The sequence below is a fragment of the Herpailurus yagouaroundi genome, unplaced genomic scaffold (assembly GCF_014898765.1).
Source record: "Herpailurus yagouaroundi ecotype Mexico unplaced genomic scaffold, PumYag 186, whole genome shotgun sequence".
Lineage (NCBI taxonomy): Eukaryota > Metazoa > Chordata > Mammalia > Carnivora > Felidae > Herpailurus > Herpailurus yagouaroundi.
The window spans coordinates 39,252,213-39,274,072 of NW_024412417.1; the positions used below are offsets into that span (position 1 = coordinate 39,252,213).

General features: G+C 39.6%; 1 protein-coding gene across 4 annotated transcripts in view; it reads left to right on the top strand.

The window, feature by feature from the left end:
• The first annotated feature begins 211 nt into the window (after positions 1-211).
• EFR3A (EFR3 homolog A) overlaps positions 212-21,860 on the top strand; it is a 67,734-nt gene continuing 46,085 nt past the window's right edge. For 3 of the 4 annotated variants that reach the window (XM_040494444.1, XM_040494445.1, XM_040494447.1), the window contains exons 1-7: positions 212-288; positions 4,948-5,075; positions 6,528-6,678; positions 9,566-9,687; positions 14,158-14,307; positions 14,875-15,012; positions 17,809-17,887. In XM_040494444.1, coding sequence (XP_040350378.1) covers positions 4,969-5,075; positions 6,528-6,678; positions 9,566-9,687; positions 14,158-14,307; positions 14,875-15,012; positions 17,809-17,887 — 747 coding nt within the window. In that variant the 5' untranslated portion in view covers positions 212-288; positions 4,948-4,968. Of the gene's footprint in view, positions 359-4,947; positions 5,076-6,527; positions 6,679-9,565; positions 9,688-14,157; positions 14,308-14,874; positions 15,013-17,808; positions 17,888-21,860 lie in introns of all 4 variants that reach the window. The other variant, XM_040494446.1, reaches the window with a different exon arrangement.

The window sequence follows — 21,860 nt, forward strand, 5'->3', positions numbered from 1 at the left end:
CTGATGTGGTGTCCTTGGGGAGGGGAGAGGAGATTTAACTTTTTATTTCTTAATCAGTAATTGAATTCACATGCCTTTTTTTAATTATTATCAGTGCCAGTTTGAAGGTTTTATTTTAAATAACTCATTAATATTCAGAAGCCTGAATTTCTAGGTCCGTTTACAATATGAGTAATCTCGGTACTTTGTGTTTTTACTCTGTTTTGAACAGGAGTGTGTTGCTGCTGTTCTGCTTTGCGTCCTCGCTACAAACGCCTGGTGGACAACATATTCCCTGAGGATCCAAAAGTAATTTGATCTACATCTGCTGACCCTTCTCTTTGCTGACCCATCCTTCCCCCCCGCTGACCTCCCTAAGGTTTCCCTAATTTCATTTCTCTACTTTTACTCCTAAATCTCATCCTGTACACTGCTATTTTTAGATTTCTCTTTTTCTACTTCAAAATGACCCGTGCTGGCTTGTCTAATTTTCACTGATCCTTTTCGTAGATCAGTCTAAATTTGGCATGATGGACATATGGCGTCCTCTTGTCTAGATAGTTCCTATATTTAAGTAACACTTGACAAAAATTTATGAGCTGGTGCCGGATTATTTGTACGAAATGCTAAGAATACAGCTGTGAACACATACCAGGTTTTCTGCTCTCGCCAAGCTCACAGACAAGGAAATTGGCAATTACAGTGCTGTGTGAAAGAATGTTATGATGAAGCACGCCGTGCTCCTGGAGCAGGTCGGAATGATACCTAACGTGGGCTTGGAGAACAGAGGCCTTCAGGAAATAAAATCTGCACTAAGATCCAAAGAATAAATGGGTTGGCCATTCAGTTTTCAGAAGAGAATTGAGAAGTAAAGGAAGCATGTTCCAGGCAGAGTTTGTTCTCTTTTTACTTATATGCTTTAAAATTTTTTATAACCGTTAAACTTTATTATGGAAGATTGCAGTTTTCAAAGCAACTATATTTGAATGATTTTGTTTGACACCGTCCTGAATTTTCTAAGTTACCTTTAGTCCAAGGTTAAATGGATATGAACAGAAGAATGTTACATGGGTTTGATTTCCCAAATTTGCTTTAAAATGTAGTCAGAGTGCGTGGCTGGCTCAGTTGGGAGAGCGTGTGATTCTTGATCTTGGGGTTCTAGGTCGAGTCCCATGTTAGGTACAGAGATCACTTAAAAATTTAAAAAAACATCTTTAAAAAATTAAAATGTAGCTAATTACAGAAACCTTTGGTGATCTTCACAGTAATTTATATATTTCATGGTATATGAGATATCTCATTTTAATGAAATCCGATTGAAACATTCAGCCATTTAGAAGAGGTTAATCAATTACATACTATTGACTGCCAGATATCCTGGATAATTTGTGACAGGTAAAAGCCCTAAGATATGATGCGGTACCTGCCTTACATAACTTTCCACCCATTGACTGACATAAAGCAAGAGCGTACTAAATGTTAAATCAAAGTGCATAAATTAGTAAGCAAAATGTTAAGTAGAACAGGTGGTAAAGTTTTTGCCTTCAAAGCAGAGGTTTTGCAGTGGGGTGGCAGTCTCTGGGAAGCATTCTCGGAGGAAATGAGATTTGCTGAGCTTTGAAGGATGTACGCCATCTGGAGAAGTGAGATTAGTCTCTTTGTTGCAAGTGAGGGGCCTGGAGAGAAAAGACAGAGGGGTGCAGGAGAAAGCAAGGGGTACGTTTGAGGTGAAGACCCTTGAAGTGAAGGTTTAAATAGCCTCATTGCAGAGGGTAATGGGTGGTAATCGTGCTGACCATGATTTCTGATCTGAAATTCCAGACACGTCATTCAATAGACCGAATATTCAAGTCATTTCCTCGAGGAGTCTGGGACATGTGGTTACTAAAGATAAGGTGGAGGCCCGATTATAGAGGAATGTGAATGACAGACCGGGCTTCTACTTTGTCTGCTTTAACTCCTCATAGGCAGTGAGGGACTTTTGATCACGGGAGTGCTGATAGGTGGATTAGATTAGTGATGACAGGTAGAGAATGGTTATATAAAGAGTATTTTTGCCAGCTATTGACGGATTGATTGGTTGCCAAGTATTAAATAAGATTGGTTTAAATGGAGACTTAAAAAAATTTACATGAACCTTGCATACATGTGGCAATCATAACCCAGTTGACCTTATTTGTTATTATTAATTTATGCAACAACAAAAAAAGATCTCGTGTGTCTAAAACAGATCAGGCAGTAGGTGCCCAGAGTGCAGGGGTCTACAGGTTACAGTCCCTGCCTTCAAAGAGCAATCTAGTGAGGGGGACAAATAACCAAACCGTTTCTTATCATTATTAGCCATGTGATCTTGGGCAGGTACCTCAGTTTCTCATCCTGAAATGGAAATTATAAATAGTACCGATTTTATAAGGATCTCATGGGTAAATTAAATGAGTTAATAGAATTCTTGGCTCACCCTTTCTTCCCTAGTGCCCATGACAGTGCCTGGCACATGGTTAGTGCTTGATTAGTATCTGCTTCACGAGTGAAAAACAGCGTGACGGAACAGAGCGATGAGCGCGCTGAGCTGAAGGAACGTGCGGGAGGGGCCTCTCAGCCAGGCTTGGGAGGGGGGTGGGAGGGCGCCCCGAAGGCTTTTGGGAGGACTTTGAGACCTGCAGGATGAGTAGGAGTGAGTCATCCCCGTGAGTCAGAGAAGCATCCTTAGGCAGAGGTGAGTTGAGTGACAGGAGTCCACAGACCAGTCAGACTGCTTTTTATAATGCTAAAAGGCGGAGCAGTGGTAGCCTGGAGAGGGAGGAGGACATGACGAATCTTCTGCAAATGATAGAAATGTTTTGTGTCTTTTTTTTTTTTTTTTTTTTTTTTTTTTACTGGTGGTTTCATAGATCTACGACTCTCATAGTTCAAATTATATGCTTGGGTGTAGTTTATTTTTTATCTTGTTTTAAAAAACGTTAATGTTTATTTATTTTGAGAGAGAGAATGAAAGAGCAAGAGAGAGAGAGTGCACCAGGGAGGGACAGAGAGAGGAAGAGAGAATCCCAGGCAGAGCTTGATGGGGGGCTTGATCCCACAAACGTGAGATCATGACCTGAGCCAAAACCAGGAGTCGGCCACTTAACTGACTGAGCTACCCACGTGCCCCTTGGGTGTAGAGTATTGTGTATAAATTATTCCTCAATAAAATCAGTGAGGGATTAAAAAAAAATGGATGAGAGGCAGTCATATTTAGCTGATGATGTGGAGGAACCAATACAGAAGGAGAGGTCAAAAAACCAGGAGGGGCCACCTAGGTGGCTTAGTCTGTTGAGCATCTGACTTCGGCTCAGGTCATGATCTCATGGTTGGTGAGTTCAAGCCCGTCGGCTTTGTGCTGATAGCACGGAGCCTGTTTGGGATTCTCGGTCTCCCTTTCTTTCTGCCCCTCCCCCGCTAGTGATCTCTCTCGATCTCTCCTCGATCTCTCCCCCCCCCTCAAATAACCATTAAAAATTTTTTTTAAAACCACCACAACAACAAAAACCCAGGAAAGAGAGAGGCTAACCGATGGAGTCAAATCCTGGGCCGTATGAGGCAGACAGACAGAGCATAAGCAAACGTTTCTCTAAGATGAGTCCTTTGAAAATAGGGGTCTTGTTTTGCATGGGGTAGGGTTTCTTAATTCAGGTTCTATTGACCTTCTGATCTAGTTAGTTCTTTGCTTTTGGGCTATCCTGTGCATTGTGGGATGTTTGTTAGCATCCCTGGCCTCTACCCGAAATGCCGGTACACCCCCTGCCCAGCTGTGACAACCCAAAATGTCTCCAGACATTGCCCCACGGGGTGCAGTCTCCCTGGTGGAGAACCACTGGTCTGGAGGGCACTGAGAAAATGGGGGTGGAGGGTTGCCAGTAAATTCTACTCCAATGGCTTCCATCTTCTGAGAAGGAGGAGAGGAGCTCATTTGATGTCAGAGAGGGAAGAGAGGTGGCCGTAGGAGCAAGTTTGAGGACAACCAAGTAGGTAAAAATAGGAGGGATTGACTCCATTGGTGATGGAGCAGTAGTAAAGGCAAAAAGGCAGAGAATATGGAGGGGCCGGTAGAAAGCGCAGATTTATAAAATTTTCAGTTGTAGATTCACCATTTAACATAATTCTTTTTTTTTTTAAGTGACCTCTATACCCCATGTGGGGCATGAACTCATGACTCTGGGATCAAGAGTCGCATGCTCTTCTGACTGAGCCAGCCAGGCGCCCCTAGCGTAATTTTTCTGTCTTCCTTTCCACCTCCTCTGACAATCCTAAGGAACCCTTAGTTTCTTGGGCTATATATGACCAAGAAGTTTAGGCTGAGAATTGATTTGTTGTCTAAGGGTGGGGAGAACCATCGGACCTGTGGCCTGGGTCTCCCTGTAGAGGGCAGAGACAAACGAAAGTTTGCTGATCCCACACCAGGGGACTCTTGTTTTTTTTTAGTATGTTGGATGAGCAGAGACACACGCAGTCCTTAATACATTCTCATTTATTAATTAAGGCTTTGTAATGATATCAGCAACTTTGAATCATTTTAACAACGTGTTCACTGTCGTCTATGTAAAGGAGTAAAATCGACTTAACGTAACTGTAAAATTTTAAAATCGAAACAAATTTGTTTGAAATCTTTCCACATCTTAAAATACATCTCATTCCCTGCATATTGCAGTTAGTTGAGCAGTCTCTATTTAGGAAGGTGTTACAGTAATTCATCACTTATGAAGGTATATTTAAATGTTCTGCCTAAATGGGGCATTTGTTTAACTTTCTGAAAATTCTGTATCCAGAATGCCATAAAAGGAGATTATCGCCAGAAAGTTTCAGCCTAAAGGATGGATTTAATCACAAATCCAGAAGGGGGCATGTGAAGCAAGCAATGCTTGGAAATAAAAAAAGTATCTATGAAGATGTGGACAGCCTACTTACCTCGTTCTTCTTCTTAACTTTTAGGATGGCCTCGTTAAAGCAGACATGGAGAAATTGACATTTTATGCAGTATCTGCTCCAGAGAAGTTGGATCGAATTGGTTCTTACTTAGCAGAAAGGTTGAGCAGGGATGTTGTCAGACATCGTTCTGGGTAAGAAAACTAATCGCTGCTAATACTGTATCTCTGAAAATGCTTCCTAGGCTAAATCATGCTATGAATTGTTTTGTCATCTAGTCACACAGAGATGCTCTGTGGAGGATAAAACTTTGTAATATTTTACAGGGAAATATGTCATACCATACAGATGCTTGCAGCTTTTATTACTTTCCTGATGGTCATGGGTTTTTTTTTTTTTTTTTATGTCTATTTATTTTTGAGAGAGACAGTGTGAGTGGGGGAGAGAGAGAGAGAGGGAGACACAGAATCAGAAGCAGGCTCCAGGCTGCAAGCTGTCAGCACAGAGCCCCATGCGGGGCTCGAACTCACAGACCACGAGGTCATAACCTGAGCCGAAGTCGGCCGCTTAACCGACTGAGCCACCCAGGCGCCCCCTGATGGTCATGTTTTAAGAATAGACTCATGTAAGTTAATGGAGTGGCCTTTAGCTTAAACATCCATTAGTTTTTGATATTTTAATATTTCTCTAGTGGAAATAGTAGAAATTGACTCTTAGTGTATTAATGCGATATTATAATTTAAAAATCAGTCTCTAAATTTGAAACAAACAGAAAGACTCTGTTAACCAACCGATTTTTATCTATCAGTGGAATAATAAAAGAGATAATGAACGAGAACTACATTAGGCTTAGATATTAAAGGTCCAGAGTATGTAAGCATGCTGATTTGAAACTGTGCTGACTGTATCCCTACCTATAAATAAAGGTCTGCCTTCTTAGTCTATTCTCTGTGGATGAATAGTACTAACTTGGATAGTTTGGATTATAAATAGTTTTCCATATTCATTTTATGATCCTAGTTTTCTAGAGAACTCCATTCTTCAAGTGATACTGGTTTTCTCTGCTTCCAGATTATTAACTGCTTAGAACACTATAGTGAGTCTTGATACAAAAAGTTCTATAATTATTGAAGCAAAGGTATCTAAAGTCAATTTTCATTTGTGTATGAGCTTTAAAATCTGATGAATTATAGGGTCGAATTTATGAGCTGTTTACTGATGATGTTCTGTTGTTGCTGGTAATGTTTTTGTACACTTACATTTACAAATACAAGTAGATTATATTGGAAATTTTAGGCACATTGCATATAGTAACTGTTTTGGGTTAGATACAGAGATAATATGGTTAGAAGTCTGGAAAATGGTAGATGTCCATGTTTACAAAGAAAAATGTACACAAAGCTAATGTTGAAGCTCTGGAAGAGTTTGGAGAGGAGGGAAAATGGTACCATTTTGTATACTTCAGCATGAGGGTTATTGTATAATCTAAGATCGTTAGTACTTGTGAGAAGTAAGTTTTCACTTAGAAACTACTAAATTTGCCTTTCTCTGTCCTGCGCATTTACATTTAATTATTCCAGTAAAGAGCACCTAGGAGAATTTGGAGAGCTAGAAATGCTCTGACATTATTGTTCTCTTCTATTTAGGTATGTTTTAATTGCTATGGAAGCCTTGGACCAACTTCTTATGGCTTGCCATTCTCAAAGCATCAAGCCGTTTGTAGAAAGCTTTCTGCATATGGTAGCAAAGCTGCTAGAATCCGGGGAACCAAAGCTGCAAGTGCTTGGAACAAATTCTGTGAGTAAAACTATTCTCTAACTTTCAGATTAATAAGCATCTCGAGAATTGGTCTCTTAGAATGTTTTTGCCTGGTAAAGACACCTGCTCTGGTCAGGGCGGTGGGACAGACAGCACAGATGTGGAGGATTAGAACACTGCTCAGTGGGCGGAGCATGTGACTCTTCATCTCGACGTGTGTGTTGGAGCCCCAGGTAGGGTATGGAGACTTTTAAAGAATAAAATCTTAAAAAAAAGAAAAAAGAAAAGAAATAGCACCGTCTCTATCTTTTTTGTCGCTCCTGGTGAAACCTGCACTACCACCTGATCATAAAGAGCATTGGGAAATCTTTTGGCCATAAAGTCGTAAAAGTTCCTTATACTCGAAGGCAGCAGGAGCTGCTTATGTCAATGACCGCTTGGTCTGTACTCTGACTTGTGACTTTCAATAAGTGGAAAGAGAATAAAGTTTCTCCTTCTAAAAATTTTCCAGAACACTCAGCTTTTGAATGGTCATTTAAAAAATTTCTGATTTATTTAAAGTAATACGCTTATCGTAGCAAATGTGGAAAATTAAGAAAATATGAAAGAGTAAACAAGACGTTTGTAATTCCAGTTTCCGGAAGTAATCCTTCAGTCTTTTTCTTTTTTTAAAATATGTATTAGAAAGTGGGGAACATGTTATAGATAGACGTTGTGTTTTTTTTTCCCACTTAGATTTTTTTTTAACATTTCCTGATATAATTTAAGGTTTATTTTTATGAAAAATATAAATACTCAGTTTAATCTTTTCTGGAACATCACGCAGCCAGTGTGTAGTGTGAGAATCTTGAAAATTGGAGTCCGACCCCTACCCACCAATGCCCGCGTCACCACTTAATGTCAGTGTGGACAAATGATTTCACCTCTTGAATTTCAGTGTTGCTGTCTGTAAGATGGGGAGAAGCATATCTTCTTATGGGGCTGTTTGAATGATTAAACGGGAACTTGTGTGAACCACCTAGCACAGTCCCTGGCACAGAGTAGGTAATGAATGTCTGTTTAATCGCAACGAGGAGTAGCATTTGTGGCCCTTTTCTAGATAATATGAATCATAAAATTAGCATTTAAGACTGGTGACTTAGCTCCGGCAGAATTAATTTAGAAATGCCTTGGTATCATTTCATTTTCTCACATCTGTTCTATTCTTATTTCAGTTTAGTTTTCAGGAAAGTGTTGGTAAATCTGGTTGAATAATTCTTTTGGTGACAGCCTTTCGAGCCATCAGTCTGTATCCTGGCAGGTGTTCGTATATATTTAAATTTGTAAGTAAGGTCACAGTGTTGCTTTAGGCGGTCTAGTACCCAGAAGTAACACATCACTGAGTGACTGGAAAGTTAATGAGAAAACAAAGTACACAATAAGGAACCTTAGGGCCAGGTCTGTGAACATGTAGGATATTTAAAACTTTCCAAATACATAGATTTTTTTTTTTCATATCTAGAAAGGAGGTAGAATAAATTTTACCATCTCAGTACTTTTCTTCTCTATTGAGTGTACATTTCTTTCAGTTTATGTTCCCTTTCCTTGACTCATCTAATTGGTATAAGTATTACTCATGCAGGTGTTATGTGTCACAACTGTCAAGGAAGACTTGGTGTCCATGATTAAGGAGTAAAATTTTCTGCAGGTTTGGTTAGGCCCAACTGAGGTTATCATTGAAGCACTGTCTGTATCTAGAAAATGTAGAAGAGCTTTAGAGGAAGACCTTTCCTTCTCTCAGAGAGTGGGCTCACTCACTCAATCTGGATTAAAAAGTTAAATTTAATACTTATAATGCTATATTCCTGATTTTCTAAAGTTTATTAAAAATTTCCTTTTTTTGGGGCGCCTGGGTGGCGCAGTTGGTTAAGCGGCCGACTTCAGCCAGGTCACGATCTCGCGGTCCGGGAGTTCGAGCCCCGCGTCGGGCTCTGGGCTGATGGCTCAGAGCCTGGAGCCTGTTTCCGATTCTGTGTCTCCCTCTCTCTCTGCCCCTACCCCGTTCATGCTCTGTCTCTCTCTGTCCCAAAAATAAATAAACGTTGAAAAAAAAAATTTAAAAAAAAAAATAAAAAAAAAATTTCCTTTTTTTTTTTTTTATTTTTTTTTAATTTTTTTATTTTTGAGAGAGAGAGAACACGAGCAGGGGAGGGACAGAGAGAGGCTGAGAAAGATTCCCAAGCAGGCTCTGTGCTGTGAGTGTAGAGCCTGATGTGAGACTCGAACCCACGAATTGCAAGATCATGACCTGAGCTGAAACCAAGAATTGGACACTTAACTGGCTGAGCCACTGCAGCGCCTCCAAAAGGAACTTTTAATTTTTAATTGAATTTAATTTTTAATTTTCTGTTTCTAATGTTTATTTATTCTGGAGAGAGAGACAGAGCACAAGCAGGGGAGGGGCAGAGAGAGAGACACCGAATCCGAAGCAGGCTCCAGACTCTGAGCTGTCAGCACAGAGCCCGACACGGGGCTCAAACTCACAAACTGCGAGATCGTGACCTGAGCCAGAATAGAGGCGCCTTGGTGGCTCAGTTGGTCAGGCATTCGACTCTATTTCGGCTCAGGTTATGATCTCAGGTCATGATGTTGCAGTTGGTGAGATTGAGCCCTGGGTCTGGCTCGGTGCTGTCCATACAGAGCCTATTTGGTATTCTGTCTCTTTTCCTCTCTTCCTGCCCTTCCTGCGCGCTCTCTCTTTCAAGATAAATAATAAAGTTAAAAACAATTCCTTTTGTATGCATGTGGCACTTGTGATATTTTATATATTTCATTTGCTACTTACTTGGATAGTTCTTGTTAACATAACAAATAATTGGATGAAAGTAAATGTGTTCCATACTTTCAAAAAGTGATAACATGTTTATATTGTTGTTTTGTTTTTTAGTTTGTCAAATTTGCAAATATTGAAGAAGACACACCGTCTTATCACCGACGTTACGACTTTTTTGTATCTCGATTCAGTGCCATGTGTCATTCCTGTCATAGTGATCCAGAAATACGAACAGAGTATGTATTTACTCTGGGACATAGGGAGCGGTTTATTGATGAGTACTGTGTTTGTATATTTCATAATGATTACCAAAGGAAGTGGGAAAATACTATACATGCTTTTTTCCTAAACTATGACTTTCTGTGGCTGTTTGAAGGATTGGGTGGAAAGACTGGTTTCTCAACTTAGAGTAAACTTCGCAGTCTTCCCTGTCACCTGGAATGCCCTTTCCCCCCTCCCCTGCCATCCCATCATCATTTCTTGTTCCTTTTGCTCTAATCCAACCAGTGCTGTCTTTGCTGTTCTTGAACACATCGGGCGCAGTTCTCCTTCAGGGCCTTTGGATTAAGTGGTCTCTGCCTCGAATGATACCCCGGCTACCCATGGGGCTGTCCACCCTACTTTGCTCAGCTTCCCGCCCACATGTCACGTCCTCAGGAGAGTCCTCCCCCGCTTACCTTTTACTTACTAAATATCAACCCTCCCATCCCATTCCCAGTTCCTCTTTTATCTTCTTCTCATCTCGGTTTCTGTTTCTCCATGGAGTATGAATTCCAGGAGGACGGAGTCCTTGCTTTGAGGGCTGTTCTCTATCACTAGCACTTTGCATAGTGCTGAGCACATAAGGGGCTCTCGATAAGTACTTTTTGAATGAATACATAAGTGAATTGAATGAATGAATGTCTGTTACTGAATGTTGTCAGTCTGAAGTTATCATAACAACCGATTTGGGTATTTTTTAAACATTTCTTCTAGATACTTCCTAGTAATCTGGAATCAAATACTTGTCTACAAACACAGTCTATAGATTGATATTTATGTGGAAATGAGAAGCTTTAAAGTTAATAATTACAATCAAAATGACCTCGGTAAATACATAAAGTAGTTTGAGCTTTACCATACTACACTGATACAGACTAACCCGAATTCAGACAGTTATTATAGGCAGTTTATAGTCAAGATTTAGCTCGTTTGTAATTTTTACTTTTAAAATAAGGGAATGTGCGAAAATATAAGGAACTAGCTTTTAGTGTGCATGCTATATTGTTTACACAAACCAAAACAAATGTGAGAAGTTATTTTAACTTGGAGAAAGAAAGCTGAGGTGATTTAATAGCTCTTATCAGATACAAACATGCTGTCTGACACACTGTATGTATAATTCTTCCTCAGTTTAGTATTGGCCATTTAGAGTTGCTGCTGTACCTTTATTACGAGTGTAAAGCCTTAGAAAGGTAGAGATAACTGTAATCGTCTTGTTAATTTCCTCTTTCTTCCAACCATGATTAAAATCTTTTTTTTTTCTACCTGAAGGACATTTAAAAAGTGTTTTATAAAATTTGTCCCTGTTCTCAGAGACTGACATTAACTTGTTAATGGGGCAAAAAGTTATAGATTGGCTAAAGAAAAGGACACTTTTTTTCAAGATTTTGACCATTTTGTTTTCTTTTAAAATAAAGTAAATTTGCATAATGCAGAATTTTTTTGGTTTGGTATTATAAATATTAGTAACCTCTACACAGACATTTCTCAAATTTTGGTTGAAGTGAATTTTACATATAAACTAGGTGAAATGTGTTTGTGATATAATATTTATGAAAGGGTACATTTAAGAAGTTCAAAAATTTATTATTTATGGTGTCTTATTTTTAAGTATTTACTGCCCCCTAGTGAAAGATTTTGTCTTGTGAACATATTTTCACATAACATTTTTCTTTAATATTTACAAAAAGAAATTTGAAGTTTTGTAAATACAAGTGAAAAGCCTTGGGGTACATTTTTCTAATTCTGGATCTTTTCAGAATTATATGATACTTGAAATTCCACAGTGACATTCCGTTTGAATCCTGAAACAGGGTTTGATTTTTTTTTTTTTTTGCCGCAAGTAAAAGTCCTTTTTACTTTTTTAGGGTTTTTTTAAGTATATTAGTATTCCTATTTAGCTTCTCGTGTAGTTACTTATAATTTCCTTTATTTTTAGCAAAACTGTATCAAATAGAATTCAGGGGGGCTAGAATATGGGGCTGAACACTGTTATGATTTTCTTAAGATATTTGCCTTGTAGAAATGGTTCCCACCTGTAAAGTTGTACATCATAATCGTAAGCTCTAATTTCCTGAGCAACCTTCAGTTAAGGGTGCAATCATCATCATCATCATCAAAATGATGAACAGTAGTATAGGGGCAGCTAACGCTTACCGGGTAACTACGGTGTGCCAATTTACTTAACATTTTATCGGCCAAACACGGTATGTGAATTAACTCATTTAGATCCTTATAACATTCCTGTGCCCCAGGCAAGTTCTATTTTACTGATAGGGAACCTATAAAATTCCTTTAAGGTCATGGCTGGAATATATTGGTTAGGCCAGATCTAGATCCGAATTGGAGGCCAGCTGTGTAGCCGTAGACGCCGTCGGTAGTTCACGCCTCCTTTGAATAAGGGCATCGCCATCTGCTGGGTCTTGCTGTGTCACGAGGCGCCGACCCACCCTCCTCCTGGCGTCTTGTTTGTTGCTGTGCTCTGTCCCACCTTTGCTCGGTCTTTTCATCAGCCGGGGGGTAGCAGCAGGCACACGAAGCAGACACTGTGGTAGTAATCCTGGGCTTGCCCACTTGTCGTAGCTCTGTAAGAGTCTCTCGAAACTTTGTTTTAGAGAGTGGCATGTGTAGGTACAGCTTTGAGATAGGCAAAATCTGTCTTTTTTTTTTTTAATAAAAAAAATGTTTTATTTATTTTGGGGGCGGAGAGTGAGCAGGAGAGGTGCAGAGAGAGGGGAGTGCGCAAAATCCAAAGCAGGCTCCAGGCTCCAAGCTGTCAGCACAGAGCCCGATGCAGGGCTTGAACTCACAGGCCTTGAGATCATGACCTGAGCCAAAGTCGGATGCTCAACTGACTGAGCCACCCAGGCACCCTGGCAAAATCTGTCTTTATGTCTCCTGTTCACTCTCTTACCTGTTCAGTATCCTGTTCTCCATCTGCCATTCCTGAATGCCTGTGTTAGATCCCCATGGCTTTGTAAAGCGTGGTCACCCCCTTCCCGGTATCTTTCATTCTTTAAAACCTACAGCTTTTGGAAGACTGCTGACTGAGCTGAATAAATCTCTGTTGATGAGTATTTCCAGTAGTAGCAAAAAAGGAAGTAAATAACAGTCAAACTGGGCCCAAAGGAAGTTGTTTTTGAGCAGTTGGGTGACCAGGTTAGCACTGTTTGTGAGATTTTTCCTCCTCAGCTTTTGTATCCTATTTTTTAGTCATTTTTCTTCTCATTCTTAAATCTAAAGGCTTTTTTTTTTTTTAATGTTTATTTGAGACGGAGAGAGTGCAAGCAGGAGAGGGGGTGGAGAGAGAGGGAGAGAGGATCCCAGCAGGCTTCACTTTGTCAGCGCAGAGCCTGATGTGGGGCTCCAGCTCACAAATGGTGAGATCATGACCTGAGCCAAACTCAATCTACTGAGCCATCCAGGTGCCCCCAACAGGATTAAAAAAATAAATAATTAAGAGCGAGGAAGAGCTTGAGGAAGTTGAGGGTTGTGGGTGGGGAGGGGAGGGGAAGGGAAGGGAAGGCAGCCATCTCTCACTGTGTGGGTAGATCTTCAGTCACCCATGGACGGGATGTGTTTAAAATGGCTGAGCTGTTTGTACTCGTGTCATGATAGCTCTCATGTGTCACAATACCTTTACGGGAACCAGCTTAGTTCTCTATCTCCCTGGACTGCAGGAAGGGAGAGTCCCTTTGGGAGAAACCCTGAACCGGTCTGAGGAAGCACTGAAAGGTGTTCAGGAAGAGAGAAATCCTGTTTTCACTCAGCTTCCGAGATTTCTAGGCAAAAAAAGAAAAGAATCTAGTTCACATTAGTTTGGATTATTGTTGTCCCTTAGGAAGGCCTAATGCTTTTTGATTGCATTCTTTTTTATTGAAAAATAATACATAGACTTGATATTAGTATATCTTATAGTCCCTTTAAACTTTAAGTGCAGATTTTAAAAAGATGTTATTCAAAGTAAATCTTGGGGTGCCTGGCTGGCTCAGTTGGTAGGGCACGAGACTCTTGATCTTGGGGTTGTGAGTTCGAGCCCTGCATTTGGGCTAGACATTACATTAGTAAATTAAAGAAACAAAAAAAATAAAGTAAATCTTTTTTGGAACTGCCATACCTCTATCTTAGATTTTTGAGATTTTAATTTTTTAGATTTATTGTATTATTTTCATTTTGTTGACTTGAGATAATATTTACTTGATTTTGATTCTTTTAACTAGACAGGCAGAGCAGACTTATTTAAATAACTTTTTTGGGAGGTGCCTGCAAGGAGCTCCTGCAAGGAGCCTGCTTGGGATTCTCTTTCTCCCTCTCTGCCCCTTCCCTTTGCACTCTCGCTCTCTGTCTCTGTCTCTCTCTCTCCCCTTCTCTCTCTTAAATAAATAAACTTTAAAATGTTAAAAATAAATCATTTTTTCATGACTCATTTTTTTTCTTTTTTGTAGAATCCGAATTGCTGGAATCAGGGGTATTCAGGGAGTGGTTCGCAAAACAGTTAATGATGAACTTCGGGCTACCATTTGGGAACCCCAGCATATGGACAAAATTGTTCCATCCCTGTTATTTAACATGCAGAAGATCGAAGAGGTTGACAGGTATTTAATAAAGATTTTCAGGTGGAGGGTGTGTTACTTTTGTACATGTGCATGTGTGCTTGCTTGCCCGATAAGAAAGTTGTATCTTTAGTGTTACATAAAGAGTGGTCTCATAAATGTGAGGGAGTTTAAATATGTGCTCTTTTGAAAAATTACTCATCTTTAGTGATCACATTAGGCTTAGTGGACCACAGATTATTACTCATACACTTAAGGTTTTATTTCTTTTAGAATAAATTTACACTTGCTGCTTATTATTGAGCATCCAGTCGTACTAAAAGCTGCAAGTGTGAGAAGTAGAAGTTATAGCCGAACATCTGTTATTCTGTAGGCCTCCAGGATGCTCTAAGGTGGTTAGATCTAACCAAAATAATAATGGTAATAATAACCGCTATTCACCATTTTAAACAAAAGGTTAGGCTGTGTTTATTTCCTTTATTCTTCTAAGATATTTGGGGATAAAGAGAAAACATTTGCACATTGCCCAGGACTCCAGTCTGTTAGCTGTTACAACTAGTGTCTGAATTCTTGCATACGGTTTTCTTCATTTCTCCTTTTCTCCTCCAGTCGCATAGGCCCTCCTCCTTCTCCTTCTGCTGCTGACAAAGAAGAGAACCCTGCCGTGCTGGCTGAAAACTGCTTCAGGGAGCTGCTGGGCCGAGCAACTTTTGGGAATATGAATAACGCTGTTAGACCAGTTTTTGCGTAAGGAGTTGATATTGTCCTGGTTATTTGTGATCGTGCCATGTCAATTCTGTGCTAATTCACTTACAGAGGACACATTTTGCTGGCATGAGTGCGTTACTGGTAGAAAGTGTAGCATTGTGGGAGGGGTATAGGCGTGAGTCGGCCGCCGTATTTTTGAGTGCTGTTCCAGCACTGTACCAGCCTTTCCCCTGAAAAATGAAATCCAGTCAGTGCTTGATGTCATATGCATCATTCATTGTGAATTTTTCTCCCAGGCCTTGAGATGCATATGCAGAGTAAAATATTCAGTAGTGTCCAAATGTGATGTACCTCTTTTTAGTAACTTCTGTGGTCATTTTTCCTAGTCCCTGGTTCTGTTTCGTGGCTTGCTTTTTCCCGTGGCTGGATTGCCTTAGTGCACATGCACTTCTCTAAATTTCATCTTACACCTGGTGACTGGTCAGAGCAGGACTTTTAAATATCTCATGGGTACTTAGACTCTCCCCCCAGGGAAAATACATGTGTGAACTTTGAGTTTCTCCACAGAAACATTATCGCTTAGGCCTTGTCGTCAAGCCTTCGTACGGTCATTAGATGATAGATCTACTGTATTAATAGGCTGTGTAGTTTCTGGCCGTGTTTGCTAGTCTTTTGTTCATCGGTTGCCTCATCCTTTTCCCTTCCCAACTAATAATGTCTTCAGAGACATTATTTGACTACCGATTAGACTGTGGTATTAGACTTTATACAGACTACTGGAACATATGGAATTCTTTATTAAAGGCAAATATTTAGGTTAAAGTTGAGCTTTAGTTAATAAGAGTCTATAAACCACGAAATTGTACTAAAAATCATAGAATCATTAGATTTCCAAAGGGATCTCTGATTCTTCCACTGCCTGAAAAAGAAAAATTGAGATTTTGTGTTTAATGACTCTGTGGACATATGGAAATGCTACTGAGGAAATAATCAAAATGATGTCAGCTGTAACGAAAAGCAGATTTATTGTTCAGTATCTAGACATGCTGATTTAATAACGGAATTCTGGTTTTTATGTTAATACTCTTATTAAGTAAGAGGTAATCTCTAAGGCCTTAAAAATCCAGAGAGTGATTGTAGAAGAAAGAAGCTACTAAATTAACTGTGCTTGAGTTGGGTAACCTGAAGTGGGCTTTATTTTTACTATGTAGAACTTAGTGGACTTAAATACTGATCAAATGTTAATTAATTAAGTTTTTAATTAAATGTTAATTATATATTAGCTATTAGCTAATTAAATAGTAAATGCCTAAGATACCATGTATTTGGGGGAATAGATACATAAATAAAACTGTCCTCGTCTTCAGCAAACTTTTTTTTTTAAGCTTATTTTGAGAGAGCGCTCTCATGCACACGTGTGTGCACAGGGGAGAGGCAGAGAATCTTTTTTTTTTTTTTTTAATTTTTTTTTAAATGTTTATTTTTGAGAAAGAGAGAGAGAGAGAGAGTGCACGCGAGTGGGAGAGGGGCAGAGAGAGGGAGGGAGACACAGAATCCGAAGCAGGCTCCAGGCTCCCAGCTGTCAGCACAGAGCCCTATGTGAGGCCCAAACCCAGAAACCTCGAGATCATGACCTGAGCCGTAGTTGTTTTAGGTCTTCTCCCTTTTTACTTCCTGGCTCCTGAGCTCTCTAACGCATCATTCATTCCTTTGCTTCTCTGTGCTGTGTTCTAAGGTACTTTTCCAGATTTACTCATGAATTCTCTCTTCCTGCCTAATTTGCTGTTTAAACTGCTATTTAGTTTCTAGTTTGGCCCTGTATCTTTTATAAGTGAATGTTGTATTTGGTTGTTTTTTTTTTTTTTTTTTCAAATCTGCCTGTCATCTTTGGTAGAGTTTTATTCAGTTGTCAAATTTTTATCACCTTTTTTTTTTTTAACTCTTTAAACCTAAAAGTGAACTTATTTTAAATTTTGAATCCATTAATTCCAGTGATACCTCCAGTCCTCAAAGATGAGACTCTGCCTCTCCTTCAAAGTGGCTCTTTAAATCCTAAGTTTGAGCTCACATTCAGTGTTAACTTTTATTTGTGGGACTTCTTTGAAGCCTGGATTTGTGGTGTTTCCTCCATAAGAGGCTTTATTTTGCTTCTGCTGAAGGCGCAGGCGCAGGTGTTCTGCAGGCATCACTTTGAACTACATCCCTCAGTTTTTTGATCCACATGGATATTGTGAATTCTGGTAAACCACAGTGAAAGCCTGAGTACTGGGTGTATGGTTGAATTCTTTGGAGAGAATTCTATGGTTCCCCTCAGAGCCAAGACCAATGTGTGCTAGTTTCTTGGTAGTTTTCTACAACAGAAAGTTCCCTGAGGCTGTCATCATTTAGGGGTCCTAAAATGATGCAGGGATTTCTGGTCTAATAGCTTGCCTTTCCTGAGTGGGCCCTAAGCTTGCTCTCCGGTCTCCTGTGTATATAACCCTTTACGTCACTAGCTGTCAGCCACCAGAGATCTGAAGATACGCCTAGGACAGCTGCTGACTTCACTGTAACTTAACCTCTCCAGATTCTTGCCTTCTGCGGGGTTTGAACTGAGGGACTTTCCTTTCTTGCCAGCTCCTCTAGGTATTTCAGAGTCATATATTCCAGCCTTTTATTGTTGTTGTTTTATGAAAGGATCTGGCAGTTGGGGAAAATGTATCATATTTCTGAAAATGGAGACATGAACTTTCTTTTAGATAGTATTCTTATGATAAGCTTTGCATATTGTCAGCTTCTAGAGGAAGAAAGCAGAATCGAAAAAGAAACTCTTAAACTAACTTTCTTTAATTACAGGCATTTAGACCATCACAAACTATGGGATCCCAATGAATTTGCAGTTCACTGCTTTAAAATTATAATGTATTCCATTCAGGTAAGAATTGGTTAAGTATTTATCATATTTATATAAGTAATTTTGTTTTTGTATTGATAAGCATACCATTAGAGGTAGGTATACAACATGTTCTTAGTTTCGTTTTTTGTCTCATTTTAATTTACCACTTATTTTCTTATTTGTCAAGATGAAAAGATATTTAATAAAAAGTAAAATATCTTGTGATGATGTTTATGGTGCATATATTTAAATATATTGTGTATTTATGTTTCACTGATAAACTGGTAACGGAATTGAAATTCATTACAGCAGCATATAGCTGGTAATAATCACTAGCATTTATTGAGTTTATACTGTTAGAATAGTGCATGTATCAACTCCTCCAGCCTTTATAGAACCTGACGATGAGGGGCGCCTGGGTGGCTCAGTCGGTTGGGCGTCCGACTTCAGCCAGGTCACGATCTCGCGGTCCGGGAGTTCGAGCCCCGCGTCGGGCTCTGGGCTGATGGCTCAGAGCCTGGAGCCTGCTTCCGATTCTGTGTCTCCCTCTCTCTCTGCCCCTCCCCCGTTCATGTTCTGTCTCTCTCTCTGTCTCAAAAATAAATAAAACGTTAAAAAAATAAATAAATAAAAAAGAAAAAAAAAAGAAAAAAAAAAGAACCTGACGATGAGACACTCGACTCGACTGCAGAGGACCACACCTTAGATTTCCCCAAAACCTGAACAGACCCAGGTAGCTCTTAATTCAAGTGGGGATTTTAAGTCTTCTTTTTTTTTTTTTTTTTTTTTTTTACACAATCCACATTTTTTTCTGCTTTAAAAAGTCATCCTTAATTCAAAGGAGATATGGTAGTAAGAAGCAGCATAGCTTTTACTGTAGGTCATACGAATATTTGCATCCTAGATGTGCTCTTTACTGGTTGTGTGAACTTGGGCAAATTATTCAGTCCCTCTGAGTTCTAGGTTTCTCGTTTCTGAAACAAACAAAAATTATATTCAGGCACCGAATAATTCATTTATATATTTTTTTTTCAACGTTTTTTTATTTATTTTTGGGACAGAGAGAGACAGAGCATGAACGGGGGAGGGGCAGAGAGAGAGGGAGACACAGAATCGGAAACAGGCTCCAGGCTCTGAGCCATCAGCCCAGAGCCCGACGCGGGGCTCGAACTCACGGATCGCGAGATCGTGACCTGGCTGAAGTCGGACGCTTAACCGACTGCGCCACCCAGGCACCCCTCATTTATATTTTAAAATAGAAGTACCATTGATGAAGTGCTGGCTGTACTGTGTCCTGTGACTCTGTCGTTTGATCCTCATTTTGTACAGCAGTAGGTATTGTTATTATCCCTCCTTCGCAGATCAGAAAACTAATCTTTCGAGAGGTCAGATACCTCACCCATGGGCACGCAGGTAGAAAGTGAGGTCAGGATTGAAATTGTGGCCGTTCTGTTCCACAAGTTTTGGTCTAAATCAACCAACCATTAAGTTAAAGTTAGCATTCCAAATGTGAGTTTTCGATAAGTGGTAGTTACAATAAAGCTGGTTCGGATGTGGTAGGATAATTTTAAAAATTTATTTTCTGCTTTTATTGGGTTGTAATTGATATATAACATTGTGTAAGTTTAAGGTGTACAACATAACGATTGTGTATACGTATATATTGTAAAATGATTACTACAGTAGTTTATTCAAGATCCATTGCCCCACATAGTGTTTTTTCCATCTTGTGAGAACTTTCTTGTAACATTTTATTATTTTTTTATTTATTTTTTTAAAGTTTATTTATTTTGAGAGAGAGCAGGGGAGGGGCAGAGAGAGGGAGAGTGAGGATTCTAAGCAGGCTGTGCACGGTCAGCGCAGAGCCTGATGTGGGGCTTGAACTCACAAACTGTGAAATCATGACCTGAGCTGAAATCAAGAGTTGGACACTTACCCAACTGAGCCACCCAGGCGCCCCTTATCAGAACTTTTGAGATTTTTTTTAATTTAATTACTTAGTAGGTTAGAAGTTGATCTGACAATCTGTGGACATAATTAAGACTATTCTGGTCTTTTGTAGTCTTGTATTTCTTCATTTGCCCTCCTTGTTCACATTTTGTTATTAAATTGTTTTTTGCAAGAAGTAAATTAATTAAGTGAAAAAAAACTTAGGGAATTCAATGAGCACTTGCTGATTAAATATTAAGAAACTGCTGACCCGCAGCATATTTTTGGAAATAGCTTTAAGTATAGCATATGTTTTATGAAGTCCATTAATCAAAAATTAAATGGTCGTACCTAGTAGAATGGGAATTTGTTTAATAAAACTATCCTGATATAATTAAAATTTCTGGTAAAATTGTTTTCATTGCTGTTTACCTTAGAATTGTTTATAGGAATCATTCTTAGGTGACATTTCAAACTCTTTCCGTAAAATATTAAACTAGCTAGTCTGACCAGAGTTCATATTCTTAAGGGGTTACAATAGACGTAGTTTCAAATCGTTTCACATATAATAGGACATTTGTAGCAAAGGGAGAATATTTAAAGCTCATCTTCTGTTCTAAATTGACTTGTTAAAGGTAATAAGATGTGGTGATTAAGAACCAGGCCCTGAAGTTGGACCAAGATCCACAGCTCGGCCTCCTTAGCGTTTCTGTGTGACCTGCTTCACTCGCGCCGTGAAGTGCACCGAGTGATTGGGGTTGGCTGCTTCCTGGTGTGGATAAAATGTGATAACACGTATCCGGTGTTTAGAACGGTGCCTGGCACCTGCTTCTGAATCAAGTGTTTTCTGTTGTCATTATTGTTATGCTTAACGTTGTAATAATATGTGATCCCAGGAGTCACCAGTTAAACAGTGGTAGTGGCTAGATTGAGCACATTTCCTGTGATAGACACAATTTTAGGTTCTTTACACAAACAAACTCATTTAAGTGCCACAACAGTCCTATGAAATAACTGTTTTTATTTTCTAAATATTGTAGGTGAGGAAAACTGAGGTACGGAGAGGTGAAGTAGTCCTCTCTCTTTTTTTCTTAAAGTTTATTTACTTTGAGAGAAGGAGCGAGCAAGTGTGGGCACACAAGTTGGGGAGGGGCAGAGACGGAGAATCCCAAGCAGGCTCCGCGCTGTCCATGCGTAACCCGCAGCCCGTCACAGGGCTGAATCTCACGAACGTGAGATCATGACCGGAGCCGAAATCAAGAGTCGGACGCTCACTAGGCCACCCCAGCCCCCGGACGTAGGTGCCCCAAAGTAGTCCTCTCTTAAGTTACAAGCTGTTAAGGTATAAAGTGATGGAGCCTGAATTTGAATTTGGGCAAATCTGACACACTTAACCACTCTATCCTGTTGCTTCTTAAAGCTATTCATACATTAATATTGTTTTAAAATTCCCTGTGAGGTGAGTTGTGTGGCAGGTACGCGATAGCCCAGTAAACCAGCGTCAGAAACTTACAACGCGAAGTGTAATCCACCGCATTGCTCTTTGTGCTCCTTTTCCAAGGTGGTATTCGCAAGCGGTTGTGAACAGGTGCTTTGCTTTGCTTAGAATAGCCCTGCTTTATGTGGTGATTAATACTCACTCACTCTCTGAAGTGTCCGGGTTTGGACAGATCAAATTGCCATCCTGTTTATAAGACAAACTCTTACTTGAGTGAGCTTCATGCATCAGAAGCACCCAGCTTCCCGTGTGAGAAGTTCACTTTTGTGTTTTGCGTAAGTTTTGGCGTTCCTCTGTTTTAACATAGCAGAAAGTAAAGGTGAAAATGTTTACCTGGGGTTGTTGTAAAAGTAGATGTGTTGTGACAGAAAGGCCAGAAATACTTGGAGACGAATTCGGTTTTATTGATAGAGATGAGGAAGTTTTTGTTTTTTGTTTTTTTGCTTTTGAGCAGAGTAGCCATAATGTGGGGTTAACATAATACTGCTCATTAGTATAAAACCACCCATTCCAAAGGAGGAAAAGGTGACCAGTCTGAAAATTCAGAGTGGTGAGGCCTATCAGAAGGCAAACACAGACCAGGAG